The 19,203-nt window shown below is 44.4% G+C and overlaps 1 protein-coding gene across 1 annotated transcript in view; it reads right to left on the bottom strand.

The window, feature by feature from the left end:
- Positions 1-17,636, bottom strand: part of ZNF660 (zinc finger protein 660) — a 34,592-nt gene extending 16,956 nt beyond the window's left edge. The window contains exons 1-6 of the mRNA XM_057706751.1: positions 17,321-17,636; positions 15,122-15,685; positions 11,233-11,404; positions 9,697-9,788; positions 8,827-8,953; positions 5,532-6,954 (exon numbers count right to left, since the gene is read on the bottom strand). Of these exons, the coding sequence (XP_057562734.1) occupies positions 5,532-6,954; positions 8,827-8,953; positions 9,697-9,788; positions 11,233-11,404; positions 15,122-15,544 (2,237 nt within the window). The 5' untranslated portion in view covers positions 15,545-15,685; positions 17,321-17,636. The remainder of the gene's footprint in view (positions 1-5,531; positions 6,955-8,826; positions 8,954-9,696; positions 9,789-11,232; positions 11,405-15,121; positions 15,686-17,320) is intronic.
- Between the last annotated feature and the right edge of the window lie 1,567 nt (positions 17,637-19,203).

Genomic DNA, 19,203 nt, shown 5'->3' with positions numbered 1-19,203 from the left:
CAAACTTTCAGCTCCAAAACTGTGAGAAAATAAATTCCTATTGGTTAAGCCACCCAGTCTGTGGTACTTCACTATCGCAGCCCACACAGACTAAAATACCTGACTTCCCTGAGAAGCAACATACTTGGTGGTGACCAATCATGACTCCCCCAAGAAGAGGAAAAAGGGTGTTCCAGAACCTGGAGATGCAGAGCAGGTGGCATGTCAGAAGATGGCTTTACCCTGCATATTAATTACTGGCCAGGACATTATAGCTTCTTGTTTGGAGGAGGGCAGGTGGAGTACAGCCTTAGCTCTGCCCCAATGCAAGATATTCCTGACTCTTATTCCAGCATATTGCTCTGCATAAATCAGAGGGCCCCAAACAGATGTAAAACTTCTCTTGTTCTTGCATATTTTGGGGAATTGCCCAGCTTGTTCCTGATTCTACACTATCTCACGTATCCAGTCTCAATGGAAACCTCAGGGAGCCTGAGAAGAGGTGAATTGTCTAGAGTTTCTCTAATGGCTCTCTTTTGAAAGTCTTTTTAATGACTCCAACTACTTCATTATTTCAGTGCTCCTCACTAGAACTGATGTTGACAAGGATAACATGGTAAATGCACAGCTTAGACTTGAGCATACAGTTGTCAGTGGCTTTAATTTTAGCACCACAGAGCTGCCATGACCACCTTCTTCATAAGTGGCCCCTGTAATAGGCTGCACGTATGTCACATCCTAGAGGCCCCAGTAGTATGGCTCCCCAGTGAGAACTGAGTATCGTCAAGTCTTGCCCAACACTGAGGCAGCCTGCATACTGACTTGAGGTTTCACTTGTGGCCTTTTTCTGAAACCAGGTCATGCTGACTTGCCAGGGTCACTACAGGTAGAGCGTAATTGCATTGTTCTGTTCCCTCCTTCCCTGGGGAGCAACACAGACAGTCTCAGAGAGGGAATATAGCATTTTTCAATCTTACCCAAATGGAAATCAAGATATAATGTATACAGCCTGGTGGATGAGCATGTACTTTGGCATGTTACAGCTGTTATTGCCACTTTTTAAAAAAATTTATTTATTTTTATTTATTGGCTCTTCATTGTGGTGCACTGGCTTCTCATTGCAGTGGCTTCTCTTGTTGCAGAGCACGGACTCTAGGGGCATGGGCTTCAGTAGTTGTGGCTGACGGGCTCTAGAGCTCAGGTTCAGTAGTTGTGGCACACAGGCTTAGTTGCTCCGTGGCACATGGGATCTTCCCAGACCAGGGATCAAACCCGTGTCCCCTGCATTGGTAGGCAGATTCTTTTTTTTTTTTTAAGTAAATTTATTTATTTATTTATTTATTTATTTATTTTATTGGCTGTGTTGGGTGTTTTTTGCTGTGTGCGGGCTTTTTTTTAGTTGTGGTGAGTGGGGGCTACTCTTCGTTGCAGTGTGTGGGCTTCTCATTGCCGTGGCTTCTCTTGTTGCAGAGCACAGGCTCTAGGTGCGTGGGCTTCAGTAGTTGCACCACATGGGCTCAGTAGTTGTGGTGCACAGGCTTAGTTGTTCCGCGGCACATGGGATCTTCCTGGAGCAGGGATCGAACCCATGTCCCCTGCATTGGCAGGTGGATTCTCAACCGCTGTTCCACCTAGGAAGCCCAGCAGGCAGATTCTTAATCACTGCGCCACCGAGGAAGTCCACCACTCCTCATTTAGTCTTAGAAGAATATATATTGTGCAGTGATTACCCCGTCCATTCATCTCATTGTACTCAAGACTTGGACGATTGTTGGCCCTGTGTCTCTCCACCCACATTCCATAAAGCGCCAAGTTGGGAAATTGAATATCTTGTAAATGCATCACCCATACACAAGACAATGCAACTGGGAGGGATTTGGGGGAGAAGCCTGTTAGATATCATAAAATGTCAACTGCATGTACATCTCTAGAAACATTTAAGTCATTGGACTGGGCCACCTAAGGTGGAAAGACATTATATTTTCAGTCAGCTGGAAATTCCTAATCAAGTGTCACAGATCAGAAAAGGGGATGGGACACCAAATATTTCTCTCCTACTGTTTTCATGCAAGGTGTTCACATGCCTTAAAAGGGAAGGTACACCCATCCTGCAGGGCATCCACCTGGGCAAAGTATAGGCTGTTGGCCCTGTGCACATATTAGTTGGAAGACTTGCAGTTCAGTAAGGAATAAGTCTACATTGTCCTATCCTGGGTCAAATATTGACACTTGTACCATTAAGTACTTGGAACCAACTGACATCATAACACCTTCCCACTATCCCCCTCGAGCAATGTTTTAAATGGCCCCATCAGGCTAGAACAGGTCCTAATGTTAGGGGTAGGGGGTTTGTTTTTAATTTTCTATAGAGCAAAAGCCACCCTCTGGTTATTCACAATTTGTCACTAACACCTAGTGTAAGCTTTGTAGCACTCCAAGAGGCCAAAGACTTCAGAGAACGTCTTCCAACATGGGACAATACTCAATAACTTGTCAGCACCAAAAATCGCTTGACCTTTCCTACTGGTCATAGAAACTGAATTACCAGGGTTTGGGACACAGAATATAGCTGTGGAATATTTTCTTTGTGTGTAAAAAGTAAGAGGGTAAGTGTCCAGCTCCTAGTATATTTACCACCCGAACTATCTCCTGGGTAGTCAAATTTTATCTGACTTTTAAGAATAAATTGGGAGCTCTATCACACTGCTTACTGTAATTCTTTACCTGCATGTGGACTCATGAATGGAGTGGAAGCATGTGCTATAACTAAAAGCTTTTCCACACTTATTCAGGAATAATATTTTCTTTAAATGTATACAAAATAATAGAAGCTCTGGATGATTTCTTGTCCTCTAAAATCCAAAACAGATTATAATCCGGGTGGGTTTTGTGATGTCAAACAACAAACTATAGCCAAGGCTTTCCCACACACAAATAAGTAGGCTTTCTTGTAAACATTAAGTCTCTGGCAGATGTTTCATACAACTGAATGTTTTCTTACACATCTCAGGAATAGGTTCTTTTCTCAATTTGGAGTTGCAGAGGGAAAATAAAGTCTGAGTTGTGACAGAAGATTTTTCAGTTCTTTTACAACAAAGCTATTAACAATAAATAGAACACATGGAAGAAGCCACCACTGAACACACAGTGTGCAGACTGAGCAAAAAAAATGTGGACTCTGGGTGGAAGGTTTTCAACCAGATTAGCAAAATATTGAGCTGCTCCTTTACTTCTTCACTGCTGCACAGCATATTAGTAATGTAAATTTATAACTCACCTTCCAGCTCCAGCTCTAAACAGACAATTTTAACAACATGAAAAAAGATTATAAAACAATTCAAGGAAAACCCACTTTCCCTATCTTGGGGCAACTATCAGGACTGGAAATCCTTGATTAATAAAAAAACAAATGAAATATGAGGTTAATGAAAGGCCTCTGCAACTTGAGGCAGTAAAAGGACATATGAAAAAAATATATTCAAGAAAAAGTGGAGTTTCAAAGAAAAAGAAAACAAACTTGGCAATCATGAAAGAAAAACTGAAAGGAAATCAAAATGTAAAACATTATGGATGAAAAAGAGCTCTAACTACATATACAAAACAGGACTTTATAGACTATTAGGTGTGACTTAGTGCCACTCTTTGACAGTCCAGTAAAAAGGATAATTTCCAGATCTAGATCACCATAACTTACACAGAGATTAAAAATTTACAGAGAGCAACAACTGAAGATATCAAAATGATGCTAAAGATTTATGCCTCTCGGGGTGGGGAGGGACAAAAAAGAAATTTGTCCCTCTCAATTCCCTCATCCTCCAAAATGGGCCAGCCCCAGTTATTTTTACTGTTCAAAGAATAATTATCACATTATTCAAACTCTTTCAGAGTAACTAAAGAAAAACAAATACATTTTGGAAAGCAGGCAAAATCTTATTAGTAAATTCAATTTAGTTCTGTACTTTAAAAAAAAATCATCATGAACAAATGGATTTTATTCCTGAAGTCAAGGAAATAGCAATTATTTAGAAACTTGCTCCCCCCCAAAATTACAAAAATAAAGGACATTATCCATAAAATTACACTAGAATTTTTTTAAAAAACACATGGTAGAACTTAAAAACTATCATAATAACAACTGAAAATATAAAACAATAATTGTTATAGGGTATATTATGTGCCAAGCACTGTTTTAAGTGCCTTACATTTATGAACTCATTTCACCCTCACAGCTCTGAGGTAGCTCCACCTTATATATTGAAGAGCTAAACACAAGGAAATGAAATTACTTACTTAGGATCTAAGAAAGTGGAAAAGTCAGGATTTGAACCTAGAGTACCAGGCACAAAAATCTATGCTCTTAACAACTATATTACATTGCTGCTTCTAAAAATAGGAATAGGGACTTCCCTGGCAGTCCAATGGTTAAGACTTCATGCTTCAAATGCAGGGGATGTGGGTTCCATCCCTGGTCAGGGAACTAAGATTCCATATGCCATGCGGAATGGCCAAAACAAATAAAAATAGGAATAGAAAAACTTCCAATAGAAAGTTTATCAGAAACCAACAATGAAGTAACAATAGTGAGACCTCCAAGGGCACATGCAGAAGACATCAGTGAGGGCTTTATATGAGATATCCTATGAAGAGATGCCACTTCTATCTTTAGAAGCTTCTAGTCTGGTGGGGGATGGAGGGAGGGGAGGTTGTATCCAATTAAAGTATGATTCAATTAGAGAGCTGTTTTAAAAAGGTATTTATTAAACTACCATATGAAAATTATTATCCATATACTAAAAGAAATAGATACTATACCCAACTCAAAGAGCCTATAATAAGTTGGTATGAATGTATATACTTATGCATTAAATTGAGAATAATTTACAAGGCAATTTAACAACAGTTGTACATTTAGCACCAGCTAACTCAAAGCACTGAGGTTCAATGAATAGAAGTTTAAGATGAATGAACAAGTATTTGAAGAAGAAAGTTTTTCAGAGGTGAGTTGGATCTGACAGGCTCTGAGGGACACAGATTAGCAAAAGAAAAGAAAAAAGATTTTCTAGACAGGGAGCATAAATAATGAGGGATTATGTTAGAGTAGAAGTTTAAAAAGTAGTTCAGGAGGGCCATAGCCAAGAGACAGGAAAGAATGAATCAGTATCTTGGAAAATGACTTTATGTAAATGGTAAAATGGAGGAAGTAGAACAGAGTAAGGAAATACCTCTATTCTTGAGAAGCACACATTCTGATTCTGGGACGCGTAACTAAGAAATGTGATAGATTTTTAAACAGTTAAAAAAAGAAAGAAACCTACAAGGCACATGAAATGTGTAGTCCTTACTTCCCCAATAGTGGGGTAGGACTATACTGATACTCCCACTGTCCCACCTTCGAGACCAGCAGAGAGCATTTAGGGAATGACCCACTTTGATTAGTGGTTCCAAGCGGAGACCAGGGTGAACATACTTCTTATGTAGAAACATTAACCCAAAGTTCCTTGCTGTCTTAGAGAATCATGTCTCAAGAAGCAGACCGAGCCAGACCTGAATGCTTCTCTCCAGTGTGAGTTCGCTGGTGATGATTGAAAGTAGAACGCTGACTGAAGGCTTTCCCACATTCAATACATTCATAGGGTTTCTCTCCAGTGTGAACTCTCTGATGCACAATGAGCTGTGAGCTGTCACTAAAAGCTTTCTCACAATCTTTGCATTTATATGGTTTCTCCCCAGTATGGGTTCTCTGATGTACCATAAGACTGGAGCTGTAACTGAAGACCTTCCCACATTCATTACATTCATAAGGTTTCTCACCAGTGTGAATTCTCTGGTGTATAATAAGATGTGAGTTTTGATTGAAAGATTTTCCACACTCATTGCATTTATAGGGCTTTTCACCTGTGTGAAGTCTCTGATGTCGAATGAGACATTTACTCAGACTGAATGCCTTTCCACACTCAGTACATTCAAAAGGTTTTTCTCCAGTATGAATTCGCTCATGGTCAACAAGTTGAGAGTTCTGATTGAAGGCTTTCCCACACTCACTACATTTGTATGGTTTTTCCCCAGTGTGGAGACTCTGATGTCGAATAAGACATTTGCTCCGACTGAAGGCCTTGCCACATTCATTACACTCATAAGGCTTCTCCCCAGTGTGGATTCTTTGATGGTCAATAAGATTTCTATTAGAAGAGAAAGCTTTCCCACATTCATTACACATGTAAGGTTTCTCACCAGTGTGGAGTACCCGATGGCGGACAAGGCTTTTACTCCGAATGAAGGCCTCCCCACACTCATTGCATTCATAGGGTTTCTCCCCAGTATGGGTTCTCTGGTGGTCAATGAGTTGGGAACTCTGAGTGAAAGCTTTTGCACATTCGTTACATTTATATGGTTTCTCGCCATTATGGAGTCTCTGGTGTTGAATGAGATGGGAACTGTGGCGATAGGTCTTTCCACAATCACTACATTCATAGGGCTTTTCCCCTGTGTGGATTCTGAGATGGACTATGAGCTGAGAGGTCTGCCTGAAGGTCTTGCCACACTCATTACACTCATATGGTTTCTCTCCAGTGTGGATTCTCTGATGCCCAATGAGGTGAGAACTCCGATTAAAAGCTTTGCCACATACATCACAGTGATAGAATTTCTGTCCCTTCAGAACTCCCTGATGTTCTGCAGGACTGGAGGACACATCTGGATGTCCCCCAAGTTCCTTACATTCATCACATTCATCTTTTGTGGATTTATTTTTATCCTCCTGTGTTATTTCCAAGAAATCCCTTTTCAGTCTGCTCCCTTTTTCATCTGAGGGTTGAACTTTTAGCTTCTCTAAAGCATCTTCACAGGAATCCCCAGCTTCTGATCCTCCAGGAATCACTCCATAGAGTACTACTGAGGTCCTATCAGATGACTCTGATTCTTCAGAAATTTTCTGCTTTGGAGGCAACTGTGAACTCTCCATCCTGTTCTCACCTGCTGCCAAAAGAAAAAGGACCATTATTCACTTCTTGTCCTATTGAGGAAATAGAACTATCAGGAGCCTATGTACCTTAAAAAAATTCATATTACAGATAAGAAGTGAGAAGACACTTTGAGAATAGGAGAGAAAATGGAGAAGGGCTCAAATTTTTCTTCATGGACAGGAAAACAAAGAGGGGAAGCTAGTCAGTGGAGGAGGGCAGAAGAGCTACCAGGACAGGGGATTCTGAGCTGGCACAGCCAGGTGAACAGGCCACTTGGAAGGCAAGAGACCAGACAGCAAAGCATGGTATGCTCTTCCAGAAGCCACTTAGGTGTGACTTCTCCTTGGTAAGACGATGAACTCTAAGGTCCTTTCCAACCATGGGACACTGTATGGTTCCCCAGTTCTCAGCAAAGATGTTGAGGAGAGAGAGTGGCAGTAATTACCTTAAATCAAATATGAGAAACAGTGTGGGCAAATATGAGAGTTGGGAAATTTTCATTACAAGGGTATGATTAGGAAAAAGTGTCCAAAAGGAGTGATTCTGGTCTAACAGATCAGTTACAAAATTTGGAGAAGCCATGGTTAGAGAAATTCTGGGGGAAAGTAGACCTCTAAAATTGGGAAGCCCCTAGACCCTGGAGCACTGGACTGGTAGGTGCAGTACTGCACTCCTATAAAAACTAAGAATGGCATCAATAACTTGAAATATAAATCAAACATGTCTTTGGTATCTTGATACCAAAGGAATCATAAGGAACGTTAGCAGTTGAATATTTGCTTTTAAATTCTAGGATTTTTTAACACAAAAGCTGAGAGAAGGCAGAGCAATCATGGTTATAGCTTAATACAAAAATGTTGATTTGTTTCAATGACATCTACATCATGGATATAAACCTTCATGCTAATTTAGTGTGTGCACTTTATAGATGTCTGAATCCCTGACTTCTAAGCCCACCCTCTCCAGAATAGGCTACTGTCCTAGACCTGTCAACCCCAGAACCTGCCCCAACAACAGCACCTTGCAGGAAGCAGCCCTGCCCCAGTCTTTCTGAAGGGAAAGCTGAGCCAACCATGTTTTGTGTCAAGCAACCCAGCTCATCCCATGATGCATGACAGGTGACTGGACCAGGGCCAAGCACTAGACCCAAGTGTAGCTTATCTGTAGAGTAGTCATCATCTCTGTGTGGCCTGGGCCAAAGTTCTGCTCAAACAAAGGTGATATTTAATGGCTGAACCACCCTTGGAGTCTCTCTCTACATAAATTCTGAACTGAAGGTAGGAAAAAATGAAGGAAATTACAAGTAGGAGCTCAAGCTGAAATGACGCATGGAGAGAAGGCAAGCCATCAGCAGCCACAGAAGCAGAACGTGGGAGGAAACAGAAAGTCTAATTAAGAAGGAGCTCAGAGGGGTACCAAAGATTCAGAGTAAAGAGAATGGGTATCAGTGGCAGGAGAAAACATACGCAGGGCACAGCTACCTCACAACACAGGGTAAAAATCCTTCCACTTCTGCTACTGAGGCTCCCAGGCTCCCAGGTCCTGACAAAGCTTTATTTTCCAAAGTCTGGTCTAGCTGGTCGGTCTGCTCAGGGTTTCCATTCGTTTAGTCTTACTGTTAGCAACTTACTAGCTCATTACTTACAATAACTGAGTGACTTTCTATTCTTTCTATTCCTTCCAACTACATACTCTAAACCAGCCCAGCTCACTTAATAATAAAGAGAATGCTAATAAGTAAATAACTATAATGATATAGAGAGGTTCATTATACTACCTTTGTCTGTTTATATTTTCATAATAAAAAGTCAAAAAAAGAAAAAGAATATAGCAAAGAGTATGTAAAGAAGGCAGACTCTAAGTTACTGGGGAACAGAGTCATTACCCAATGAGGCCAGGCTGCGGCAATTTTCCGGCATGACGTTCTGGTACAGGGCTCTCTGGCTGAGTGCCGGACCTTTCCACTTATTCTGAATATAGTCCACAGACAGGAACTCAAGCTCTGCAGCCTCCTGGAATGACAATTTTCTTCTGTTCAGGGACATTCTCAGCCTGAAGAGCAGTCATCAGGGGCACTGAGAGCACAGTGTCAGGGAACCTGGTGCTAAAAGGGATGGGGGGTAGGGGGCAGGGGGAGGAGCAGAGGGAGAGAAGCTGGGAAGGGCAGATTAAAAGGACAAGTCCAGGGACTTCCCTGGTCGTCCAGTGGTTAAGAGTCCACCTTCCGATGCAGGGGATGTGGGTTCGATCCCTGGTTGGGAAACTAAGATCCCACAGGCTGTGGGGCAACTAAGCCCATGCACTGCAAATACCATGCATGCAAGCCACAATTAGAGAGCCCACGTGCCACAATGAAACATCCAACATGCTGCAAGGAAGATCCTGTATGCCACAACTAAGACCTGACGCAGCCAAAAATAAAATAAATACATAAAAAAAATTTTTTTAATTAAAAATAAAAGGACAAGTCCAGGGAATTCCCTGGTGGTCTAATGGTTAAGACTCAGCACTTTCACCACCATGGGCCTAGGTTGTGGGCCCAGGTTCGATCCCTGGTCAGGGAACTAAGATCCCACAAGCTTAAAAGAAAAAGTGTGGCTTAAAAGGAAAAAAAAAGGACAAGTCCAGGATGGGACCAGCTCCAAGGGAAGCAGTTAGGCGGTGAAGCCACAGGAGCAGACTTGGAATGGGCCCGAGCCCGGGAGATGAGCTCTAGCTACTCCTGGGCCACAGACTTGGAACTCAGGAAGCTCACCTGGGGACTGACCATCCGAAGCACCGTTGCCACTGCTTGGTCTCCTAAGTTTCCCCCTTGGGGAAGGGCAGGCACCGGAGAAGCACGCTGAGCTGAGGGAGCAAAGAAAGCTCTGAGTGGGACCAGCACTACTCATGGCTCCAATGAGGTCTGTATCCCAGTAAGTGAATTCAAGAGAACCCAGGCACCTCCACATATGCTGACCCTCACCCCTACTCCATAAAGGCGTTATCCTTTTTGAGCCGTGAGCTTTGCCTGGAGGCGCAGAAGGTCCCTGGTCAAACTGAACTGGCAGCTCCTTCCAGCCCTCTCCCTGCCACTCCCGGAAGGAAGCTACACTTCTGACCACCTTCTCTTTCCCATGGCTTCCCCAGCAGCAGCCTGCCTGCCCTCCCCCTCACCTCTCTGCCCCTCAATTGCTGCCTTCTCTTCCTTCACCTGCTCTCTCGTCACAGATGCTGCAGAAGCTCAGGCCTCAGAGCTTCCCCTTTCCTTCTGTCAGGTCTCAGGACTCCCATTCTCTAATGCTGCTCTTAAGTTCTCAGTTCTCTCTGAGACTCCTATCACAAACCTCCAGTTGCCTATTGGACATTTCATTTAGGTGTCCCACAACACCTTAAATTCAGTGTCTAAATGTTTCCATCGTCCTTTCTTGACTTCCCAAGTTTTCTCAATGATTCTAAACATCCGCCAAAACCCACTAATTCCCCTCCTCTCCGCTGTCCCATGGATTCTTCCTTCAAATGTGTGTCACATCTACCGCTTTCCATTCTACTCAAACCCACTCAGGCAATTACTGCCTCACATCTATTCTCCTACACTAGCCTCCTACTGAGGCTCCTGGCCACTGGTCTCCCCACTCAATCCACAGTACTCACATACCACAGTAATCCTTCTGAAATACTGGAATCCCCTGCCCCCAAATCTTCCTGGCCTCCACCTAAAGGCCCTGCAGAAGCAGACCCCAGGCTCCCAAATAAGTCCTCCTGACCCCATCTTAATGGGGTTCAAGGAACTCCCACTTAGCCAGTCTTTGTTTTATCCTCTGCTTTGGTGCCTACCACCTCTCTTTTTCCTTCAAATTCCTCCCCCATTTTTCACTGTCCAATCTCACTGCTACCTCCTCCATGAAGCATCCTCCAGCCACTCCAACTCTCAATGATCCTGCTTACTGTTTAAAATGTCCACATGGCTCATGTGACGGCATCAAATGGCAGGGGACAGATGTCACTCATATGTATCTTCTTGCACTTAGGACTAACTCTCTGCCCACTAGGTAACAAGCTCTTTAGAAGCAGTGATAATGTACTACATCTCTCTGGTCCTCAAAAGTGCCTTTGCCATGAAATGTGCTTGACAAAAATGTGCTAAATACATGTATGACTGGAGAATAAGCAAAAGGAATAAAGTCACTAGGGAAGGAAGACACAGGGCAGGGCAATGAGGGACTCCAATGGGGTGGGAGATGAAGGAATGGAAGACACCAGAGGAGAGAAAGGAGGAGTGACTTAAGGCCAGAGCTGGGGAGGTAAGTACCAGAGTGCCCATTGGGGAGGTGGTGGTGTGCCCCACAGTCCCGAGGAGGGTCCAGGTGGGCTCCAGGGGCTGAACCCTCACTGAGGGGTGACGTAGGAGGAGATTCCTCTGTTGCACCCAAGGTTGCCTTCTCCTCTAAATGGATTTCCTGTTCCAGTGCTGGAGCTGAAACCTAGAGACAAGGAAATGAAACTGGGTCCAAAAGAGCATCCTTGAAGGTACAGAAACCAAAACCTCTAAGAAGCACCCCCAAGAGAAGAAGCTAGGGAAAGAAGAGCCAGAGGGTCCTTCTGGTCCCACCAGCACAGTAAAATTGGGGGAAAACTGTCAAAGCAGGATATATAGCCTGCAATCCTACTTGCCATCCCTTTGTTGACCCTCTTGGTAGGAGCTTCAAGACCAGATTATATAACCATTTCCACTCTGCGTCAGTGCTTCAGACATACATTTGCTTATGAAGAACCATCTAGAAAAAGGAGTCAGGAGAATAATTCAGTACACTCCCTAGGGCCTTAGACTACAGAACAGATCAATCAGAAGTACCAAGGAAGTAAAAAGTGACAGGTGTGTGTACCTGTGTGTGTACAAATAATGCTACTGAGGCTGGCAGCTGGACAATATGCCAGAACAGCAGCTGAGAAGCCTCAGCTTTTCCAACTTCTCTCAGCAAAAGTGTCTCCTCTTCAGAGAAGCCATCCCTGATCACACCAACAAAGCAAGTATGGTCACTCCCTCTCAAATTACCTGATATTTTCTATAGCATGTATTAATCTTTAAATTATCTTATTTATACCTTTATTGTCTGTTTCTCTGCCAATGAAACATAAGCTTTTTGAGGGTGAGACCTCTGTCTTGATCACTAGCTCCTAGAACAATGCTTAGCCCAATGGTAGTGTTCAATTAATATTTGTTGACTGACTCCCTCTTGATGCTTTGCTAAGAATTATCTGCAAACTTGGTTTTTAATACGTACTACCTCTCCCCAAACATTTATATTAAAAGATCAAATAGCATCAGATAGCACCAATCCTTAGAGACCTTGAGAATATCTCAGAGCACAGACCTTTTATTTCTAACCCTTGCTTGTTGTCATCAAGTCAGTTCCTCACAATCTCATGGTTACTACTTTTATCAGCATGTGGAGCAGAAAACCTAAAACACTATCTAAATAAATCACATTTTTTTAAACTGAAATATAGTTGATTTACAATGTTGTGTTAACTTCAGGTGTACAGCAAAGTGATTCAGTTATACCTATACATATATCTATTCTTTTTCAGATTCTTTTCCCATTTAGGTTATTACAGAATATTGAGTAGAGTTCCCTGTATTATAGAGTAGGTCTTTGTTGGTTATCTTAAATAAATCACATTTATAAGCTCACTCACTCTGGCACCATGTACACAGTATAGCATAAGGTGAGAATAACTTCTCCTTCAATAAAGCACACTGGATTAGCCCTATTGGGTTACATCTGCTGAGAAGTGAGGGGGCTCGCTCCTTTAGTGTATATCTCTCCAGTGGAGTGGTAGGTCCAGGAGGCTCCCTGGGCTCTATGGTTCCCCAGCTTCCCACTGGATAGTTCTTATAAATGGGACTTAGAGCTCTTAAATACAGCAGCTGTGGGTACTGGCAGAAAACAGAACTTAACTGCACTGTGGTAACACAACCTTGTAATTCACCAACAACTAAATCCTGATAGAGTTCCTGTTCATTACCTAGGACTCAGAGTGTCCTTTCCTCGCAAGCATGCAAACCCCATTCCAATTTTCATTCCAAGATGGCATTCCACAGCAAGACACTAGGGCAAAGGTGGTGGTTTAGAATCTAGGGAGCAGGAAAATCCCAGTTCCCACACACATGGACAAAAGAACCGCTTACTAGCTCTGTCATCTTAGATGAGCCAATTAACCTCTGTGTGTGTGCACTGCTTGTCAAATGGAAATAATGATTACTATTTGCATACCTTGTAAGCCTGCTAGGAGCTGAAATAAAAAAAGGTATAAAAGCATTTTGTAACGTGCACGATTCTGCCCAGCAGGGATGTCTCTACAACCTTCTCCGGCCCCAACATGCACACGTGCACATGCTCACTCCTGCTGATCAGAAGGACACTCCTTAATCTCCTGGCAAACTACCATTGAAAAGCCTCTTTTTTCATTTAGTCATAACATTTTCTCAATCTAGGATAGGAGAGATAGTCCTGTTCACATGTTTTCATGTCAGAAAACTTAAGCTGATGACACTGGCAGAGTAAGAAATGGAGTCCAAAGATCCCACTTCTAGACTAGAGTCATGAGTGTTCAGCTGCCTTGACTGTCAACTGTTAGTCACTCTCTTGGGTTTGCAACTGTCACCTTTTTTCTGAGGCTCCCTGGAAAAAAGACAGTTTTAATGGAAGGGACATTTTCTTCTGCTTAAACAAAAGAAGGCAGGAGATAGGGGTATTTTCCTTCTACTCTCCTCACTAAATGGCACTCTAAACATTTCCTCAACCACTTGTGCTTGCCTATGGTTGGGCCTAGCTGCTCTCTAGACCCTGATGATAGTTGATTTATTCCTGTGTTTACTTGTTTACACAAAGAAATAACAGTTGTCAAAGGGTATTGGCTAGTACTCCTAGAAAAAAGTCTAGCCCTAGGACTTCAATCAATTGGAATCAATTCCCGAGGCCTAGATATGTAATCATTTTTGAAAAAGCACTGAATAAAATGATGTGCTGGGTACTCAGGCGATTTCACATACTGGTTTTCCCTGGTAAAGAACAGAGGAGGAAAAGTAGAGGGGACCCTAATCCACCCTGCTCAATTACAAGGGAACCACTGGAGACTCATCAGGAAGAACTGACTCATCCATGGTGTGACAGTCTTTTGATGTCAACTTAGCTCTCATCTAGGTGTTGCTGTGATGGTATTGTGTACAAGTGATTAAAATCCATAATCAGTTTACTTTAAGTAAAGAAGGTTATCTTAGATAATCTGGATGGGCCTGATTCGATCAGTTGCAAGGCCTTAAAATCAGAGCCGAAGGTTCCATGAAGAAGGAATTCTCTCTGTGAACAGTAGCTTCAGCCTGTGCCCAACAATTCTAGCCTGCACTTTCTGGTGGCCTGCCTTACAAACTTCTGACCTGACCTGCCAGCTCCCACAATCATTTAAATCACCTTCTAGCTATATATATACACACATAATTTTCTACTGGTTTTGCTGCTCTGACTGAACCCTGACTGATACACACGGTCATGAGCTAGTTGATTCTGTGATCCTAAAAGCCAGATTTCCCCCTATTGCCACACTGCTGAGTCTCCAACTTTTCCTCCAATTTGAGTCACCCTGGCTTAAAATTTGAGAGCACCCAGGAAGTAGGGAAAATCAAAATTAGAATTAAAGAAGCAGAAAGATCCCAACTGGGTTTGGAAAGCTAGAAAAGGAACAAAACGATGATGAGATCCAGGACTGTTACATCTCATAAGGAACCTAAAAGGCAGGAAAAGAGCGCATTGACTCTGAGAAGTCCGAGGAAGTAATGAGAACGTCTCAAATGAGGGCCCATGTTATCAGTACGCCCAAAGGGCTTCCTCTCCCTGACATGCTTCCCCATTCTAACCAGTGTGCAGGTCCTCTGTGTGTCAGCAGAACTGTGTGGATCTCCAGGAGGAAACTAGGTTCACGACACAGTACTTCACAAAGTAATTCACTGAGCTTGGCTGGGATTTGCATTTTTGTTTCAGGCTGGGAGCACAAAACCCTTTCCCCTTTATATGTGGCATAGGTTCAGGAATCCTAAAAGCAAACCAGCTTAGAGCCTAGGGAATGGAGAATGCCTATTCCCAGGCTACCCCAAGCAGTAGAGAATGGTTCCAGGTGCCATTCGAGACTCAGCTGCTCACCTCTCCTGGTCCACTGACATGTCTCTGGAAATCCTCCACCACAGCCACAGCCTCCTCACCGCTCTCAGGGTGATGCAGCTGCACCCAGGTCCGGACCTCCCCGGGCAGGATGCTCAGGAACTGCTCCAGCACCAGCAGCTCCAGGATCTGCTCCTTGGTGTGCACCTCAGGCATCAGCCACCAGCGGCAGAGCTCCCGGAGCCGGCTCAGCGCCTCCTGGGGCCCAGACATCTCATGGTAACATAACTGCCTGAAGTGCAGCCGGAAAATTTCACAGACAGGAGGGTGATTCTTTTGGAGACTGCAGCCCTGCCCCCAAGTCTGGCTCCCTGGCTCCTGTTTCACGGTCAGGCGCCCCTCCTGCCTCTGGAGAACAGCACCCTTGGGTATGAGTCCTGAAGTTGCCCTGCCTTGGGTGGCCATTGTGACACCAAAGAGAAGCTTGTTTCAGTTGCAGTTTGTCCAATTAAAATGATGGTCTGGGAAAAAAAAAAAAGGTGGTCTGTAATTCAGGTCTCAGAAGCTGTTGTCAGAGCTGACGACGTGGGGTGACGGGAGTGTCACCTACAGAAACATCAAGAGAGAAATCAGAGTGCCCAGAATGTTCAGCCCCAGGCTGATGACAGACCCTCCACAGTTAAAAAGCAAAGCTCTAGAAAAAAAAAAGAGCACAACCAGGGCATTCTCTCTAGACATCTCTCCAAGTGACTTCCTTTTTTAAGTTTCAGTGGCTCCCATCACCTACCCACAGGATAAAACCTAAATGTCTATGCCTAGCATTCATAACCTGGCCTGAGGCCTCTGTTCTTGCCATACCTCCTACCACTTTCCCCAGGTACCCAGGCTAGAAAGACTGCAACGACCTCCAAATGTGGGATATGCAAAATAATCCAAAAGGTGGATAAAAAAATACTAAATTGTTATTTAACTATTTAGTGGATGTTTTATAATGTGCATTGAAATTTGTAGAACAGTACATACATTTAATTTACAAATAAACCTATTTGGCAATGCATGCTCAAAACTCTTCTGCTTTTCTCTTAGAGAGAGATGCAAATAAAGTTAGGGACTAAAGCTCTAAAGACACAGCTAGAAGCCACACATACTCTGTCTCTTCTGGATTTTTCTTCTTCCAAAACTTTTGACAAACTCCTACTCATCTGTCAAGACCCAGAACACATGCCATTTTCTCTTGAAGGCATTCCTGATTGCCCCATGCAGGAAGGGGAGCTGGTAGCCTCCCTCTCTGTACTTCTCAGTATAACATTGTATTTTACTTTATTTATATATTTAATTTTATTTTTTGGCCTTGTCTCACAGCACACGGGATCTTAGTTCCTCAACCAGGGATCAAACCTGCACCCCCTGCAGTGGAAGTGCGGTGTTCTAACCACTGGAAGTCCCAAACATTGTACTGTAGCTAATTTATGCATAACTCATCACTCACACCCTTCAGACTGCTGGATGGCCACAAAAGAAAAGGAACCCAATGGAGTAAAAAATGCAGACCTTTTTCTACTCAACCCACCTCTCCTAGAAAGCGCTGCTGATCTCTCCCAGCTTAAGTATGGTTACTGCCTCAGTGAACCCACAGTACCTTTTTCATTCAAACCTCTGCTAGAGCACTTCTCACACTGTGTTTAGGACTTACCCAGCTACCTCCCCCACTTTCTGGGAGGACTCAAAGGGAAGAGCTGGTTCCCAGTCATCTTTGTACGGTGTGTGTACTTGGGATACAGAGGCACATATCTGGGAAACGAACGAATGATACTGAAGTTGGGGGTGGTGAGGGCTTTTATCCAGTTTTACATACTATAAAACCCTGAAAATCAGCACCTTGGTGGTAACCAGGGCATCTGTGCTATGCTTCCAATTCACCATGCATCTTGGTACCTTGGGTAAGCTACTCTCTCCAGTCCTCAATTTCTTTAAAAAAAACAAAGACAGACTTAAAAATCTGTGACTGCTCTGGGATCCCACGCACATAGAAATTTCAGGCCATATTCTTACTTCTCTTACTGCTCCGAATGTTCAGCCCCTTATCTTATTTGGATTTTGGGGTCTCCAAGGTATACTTCACGTTTGAAATTCCTACTGGGTCTGACCCACTTATGACGCTTCGTACTGTCTCCCAGCGCCAGGCTGGGAAAACGTCTATCTACATTTCGCGTTCAACCAGGCTTCTGCGGCGCCACTCACCTGGCCACGTCTGCCCCGCTCATCGCTGTACCCGCAGGTGCTGGGCTCTGTGCCAGGCACGGCTGGTCAGGGCACTGGGACAAAGAGGCGTCTCTACATCTGGCGGCTTCTGAACGTCACGGGGACCGCGCCGCCGGCCGGGGGGGCGAAGCGTGGGTCGGGCCGGCGTCGTCGACCTGGGCTGTGGGCGGCCGCAGCTCCGCCGTAGCGGCCCCGGCCCCGGCCCCACGTTCCTCCCCACCTCCGGCCCGCTCACCGGGACACCACGGCTGCGACCCCCGAATACCAGACACCGCAGCGGCCGGCAGAAACGAAAACAATGGCCGAGCCGGAAGCGAGAGAGGCCCCACTTCCGGCCTCTCCAGGATCCCGGAAGTCTCGGTTGAGAAGGTGGGCGCGCGCGCCCCTGCAGCCACACAGCTGCTGGCACCTTGGGTGGGGGGACCACCCACTCCCGGCCTGGCTTGGGCACGGCGGCGGCAACGGGGGCGGGGTCTCAACTAAGGCCCCAGGGTGCACACGTGCCGCTTTCAGACTCTTCTAGGTCTGGGCGACCCTGACACACTCCAGCTTCGCCCCTTCCCCTCCTGGTGCCCTTGGGAAAGATAACCTAACGTCTGAGCCTGATTTTTCATCTGAAAAAATGCAGAGCACAGCATGCGCCTCACAGCGCTGTGAGAGCTGAAAGGAGTAACATACGGACATTACACAGGAATAGGCCTGACGTATCCTGAGCATGCAGTCAGTTATTACTACACCGTATATGATGCCCGGGGCATTTTCACACAATGTGAGTCTTAACAAAATGAGCAACAGGTATCTCTATCTTACTAATGAAGAAATGAACCCAGAGATTGTGATATTTCGGCCGGCAGATGTGGTTAATCTTTCCTAAAATGGAACCAGCACTCCCCTGTCCAAGGAGAGGCTCCCTAGGGAGGGCCAAGGAGCCGATAAAAAGTGGGAAGTTATGGGGACAACATAATCTAGATGCAATTGTCTAGTCTAATATCTGGGAGGCAGGTGTTACCCAGGTGGACTTCACCTGGAAATATGGTTCTCATAAAGAAGCATGCGAACAGGTCCCTGCTGTTAACATGATGGAGGAGGCGCTGGAGGCACAACCTCTGAAACCGAATGACATACGGGGCTAAGGAAAAGCCTCTGCAACTTGAGGCAGTAAAAGGACAAATGAAAAAAAATGTATTCAAGAGAAATTGGAGTTCCAAAGAGAAACAAAGGGCAAAGGATAAGATCTGTCACTTTCCAATGGAATTAACTATATTTTATGTATTGTATCATGTTGTAGCCCAGCAAGTAGTTTCTTTACAGGGTCTGAAGTAACAGTAACCTGGACTGTCCAGGCCATCAGCAATATCCCAAAGGTGTTCTGGGTCTACCTCTGGACCTGACATGTGTCCCTCACATCTCTGCACAAGCCAGGACAGAAACAAAGGCATAAGACCTGCTGCGGGGTTTTTACAGTCTTTAAAGAGGTCTCTTGGAGCAGCCTTTGCCCACTGAGCCTAATGAGTGGTGCTCTGATATCAAGGTCACCCTCTACATTTGGAAACCTCGCAGGGAGGTCTTGGCTAGCTGGTCCTAGCTTTCGCCTGACATTGCCACTGGGTGTGGCCCGTTGGCCCATGAAGGCCTCAGAGATTCAGGGATGTTGAGCAGGAAATCTCTTAAGGCCAGGCCAAATGCTGTCAGCTCTTTTTCAGGTTTCCCTGATCATGTGTTGTCCTGCAGTTGTGGCTGTTTAGTATGTAGGAGACAGAAGGATCTGGAAAACAAGATTGAGTTTCTTCACTCCTCAGAGCTGTTTCATGTTCAGGTAGTTGGTTTTCATTGTCTGTGAAGGCCACCTTCATCTGGGAAGT

Source organism: Hippopotamus amphibius, chromosome 13, assembly GCF_030028045.1.
Source record: "Hippopotamus amphibius kiboko isolate mHipAmp2 chromosome 13, mHipAmp2.hap2, whole genome shotgun sequence".
In the NCBI taxonomy this organism is placed as follows: domain Eukaryota; kingdom Metazoa; phylum Chordata; class Mammalia; order Artiodactyla; family Hippopotamidae; genus Hippopotamus; species Hippopotamus amphibius.
Note: the sequence above shows the minus strand (reverse complement) of the source record. Positions and strands in the feature narration are given on the sequence as shown.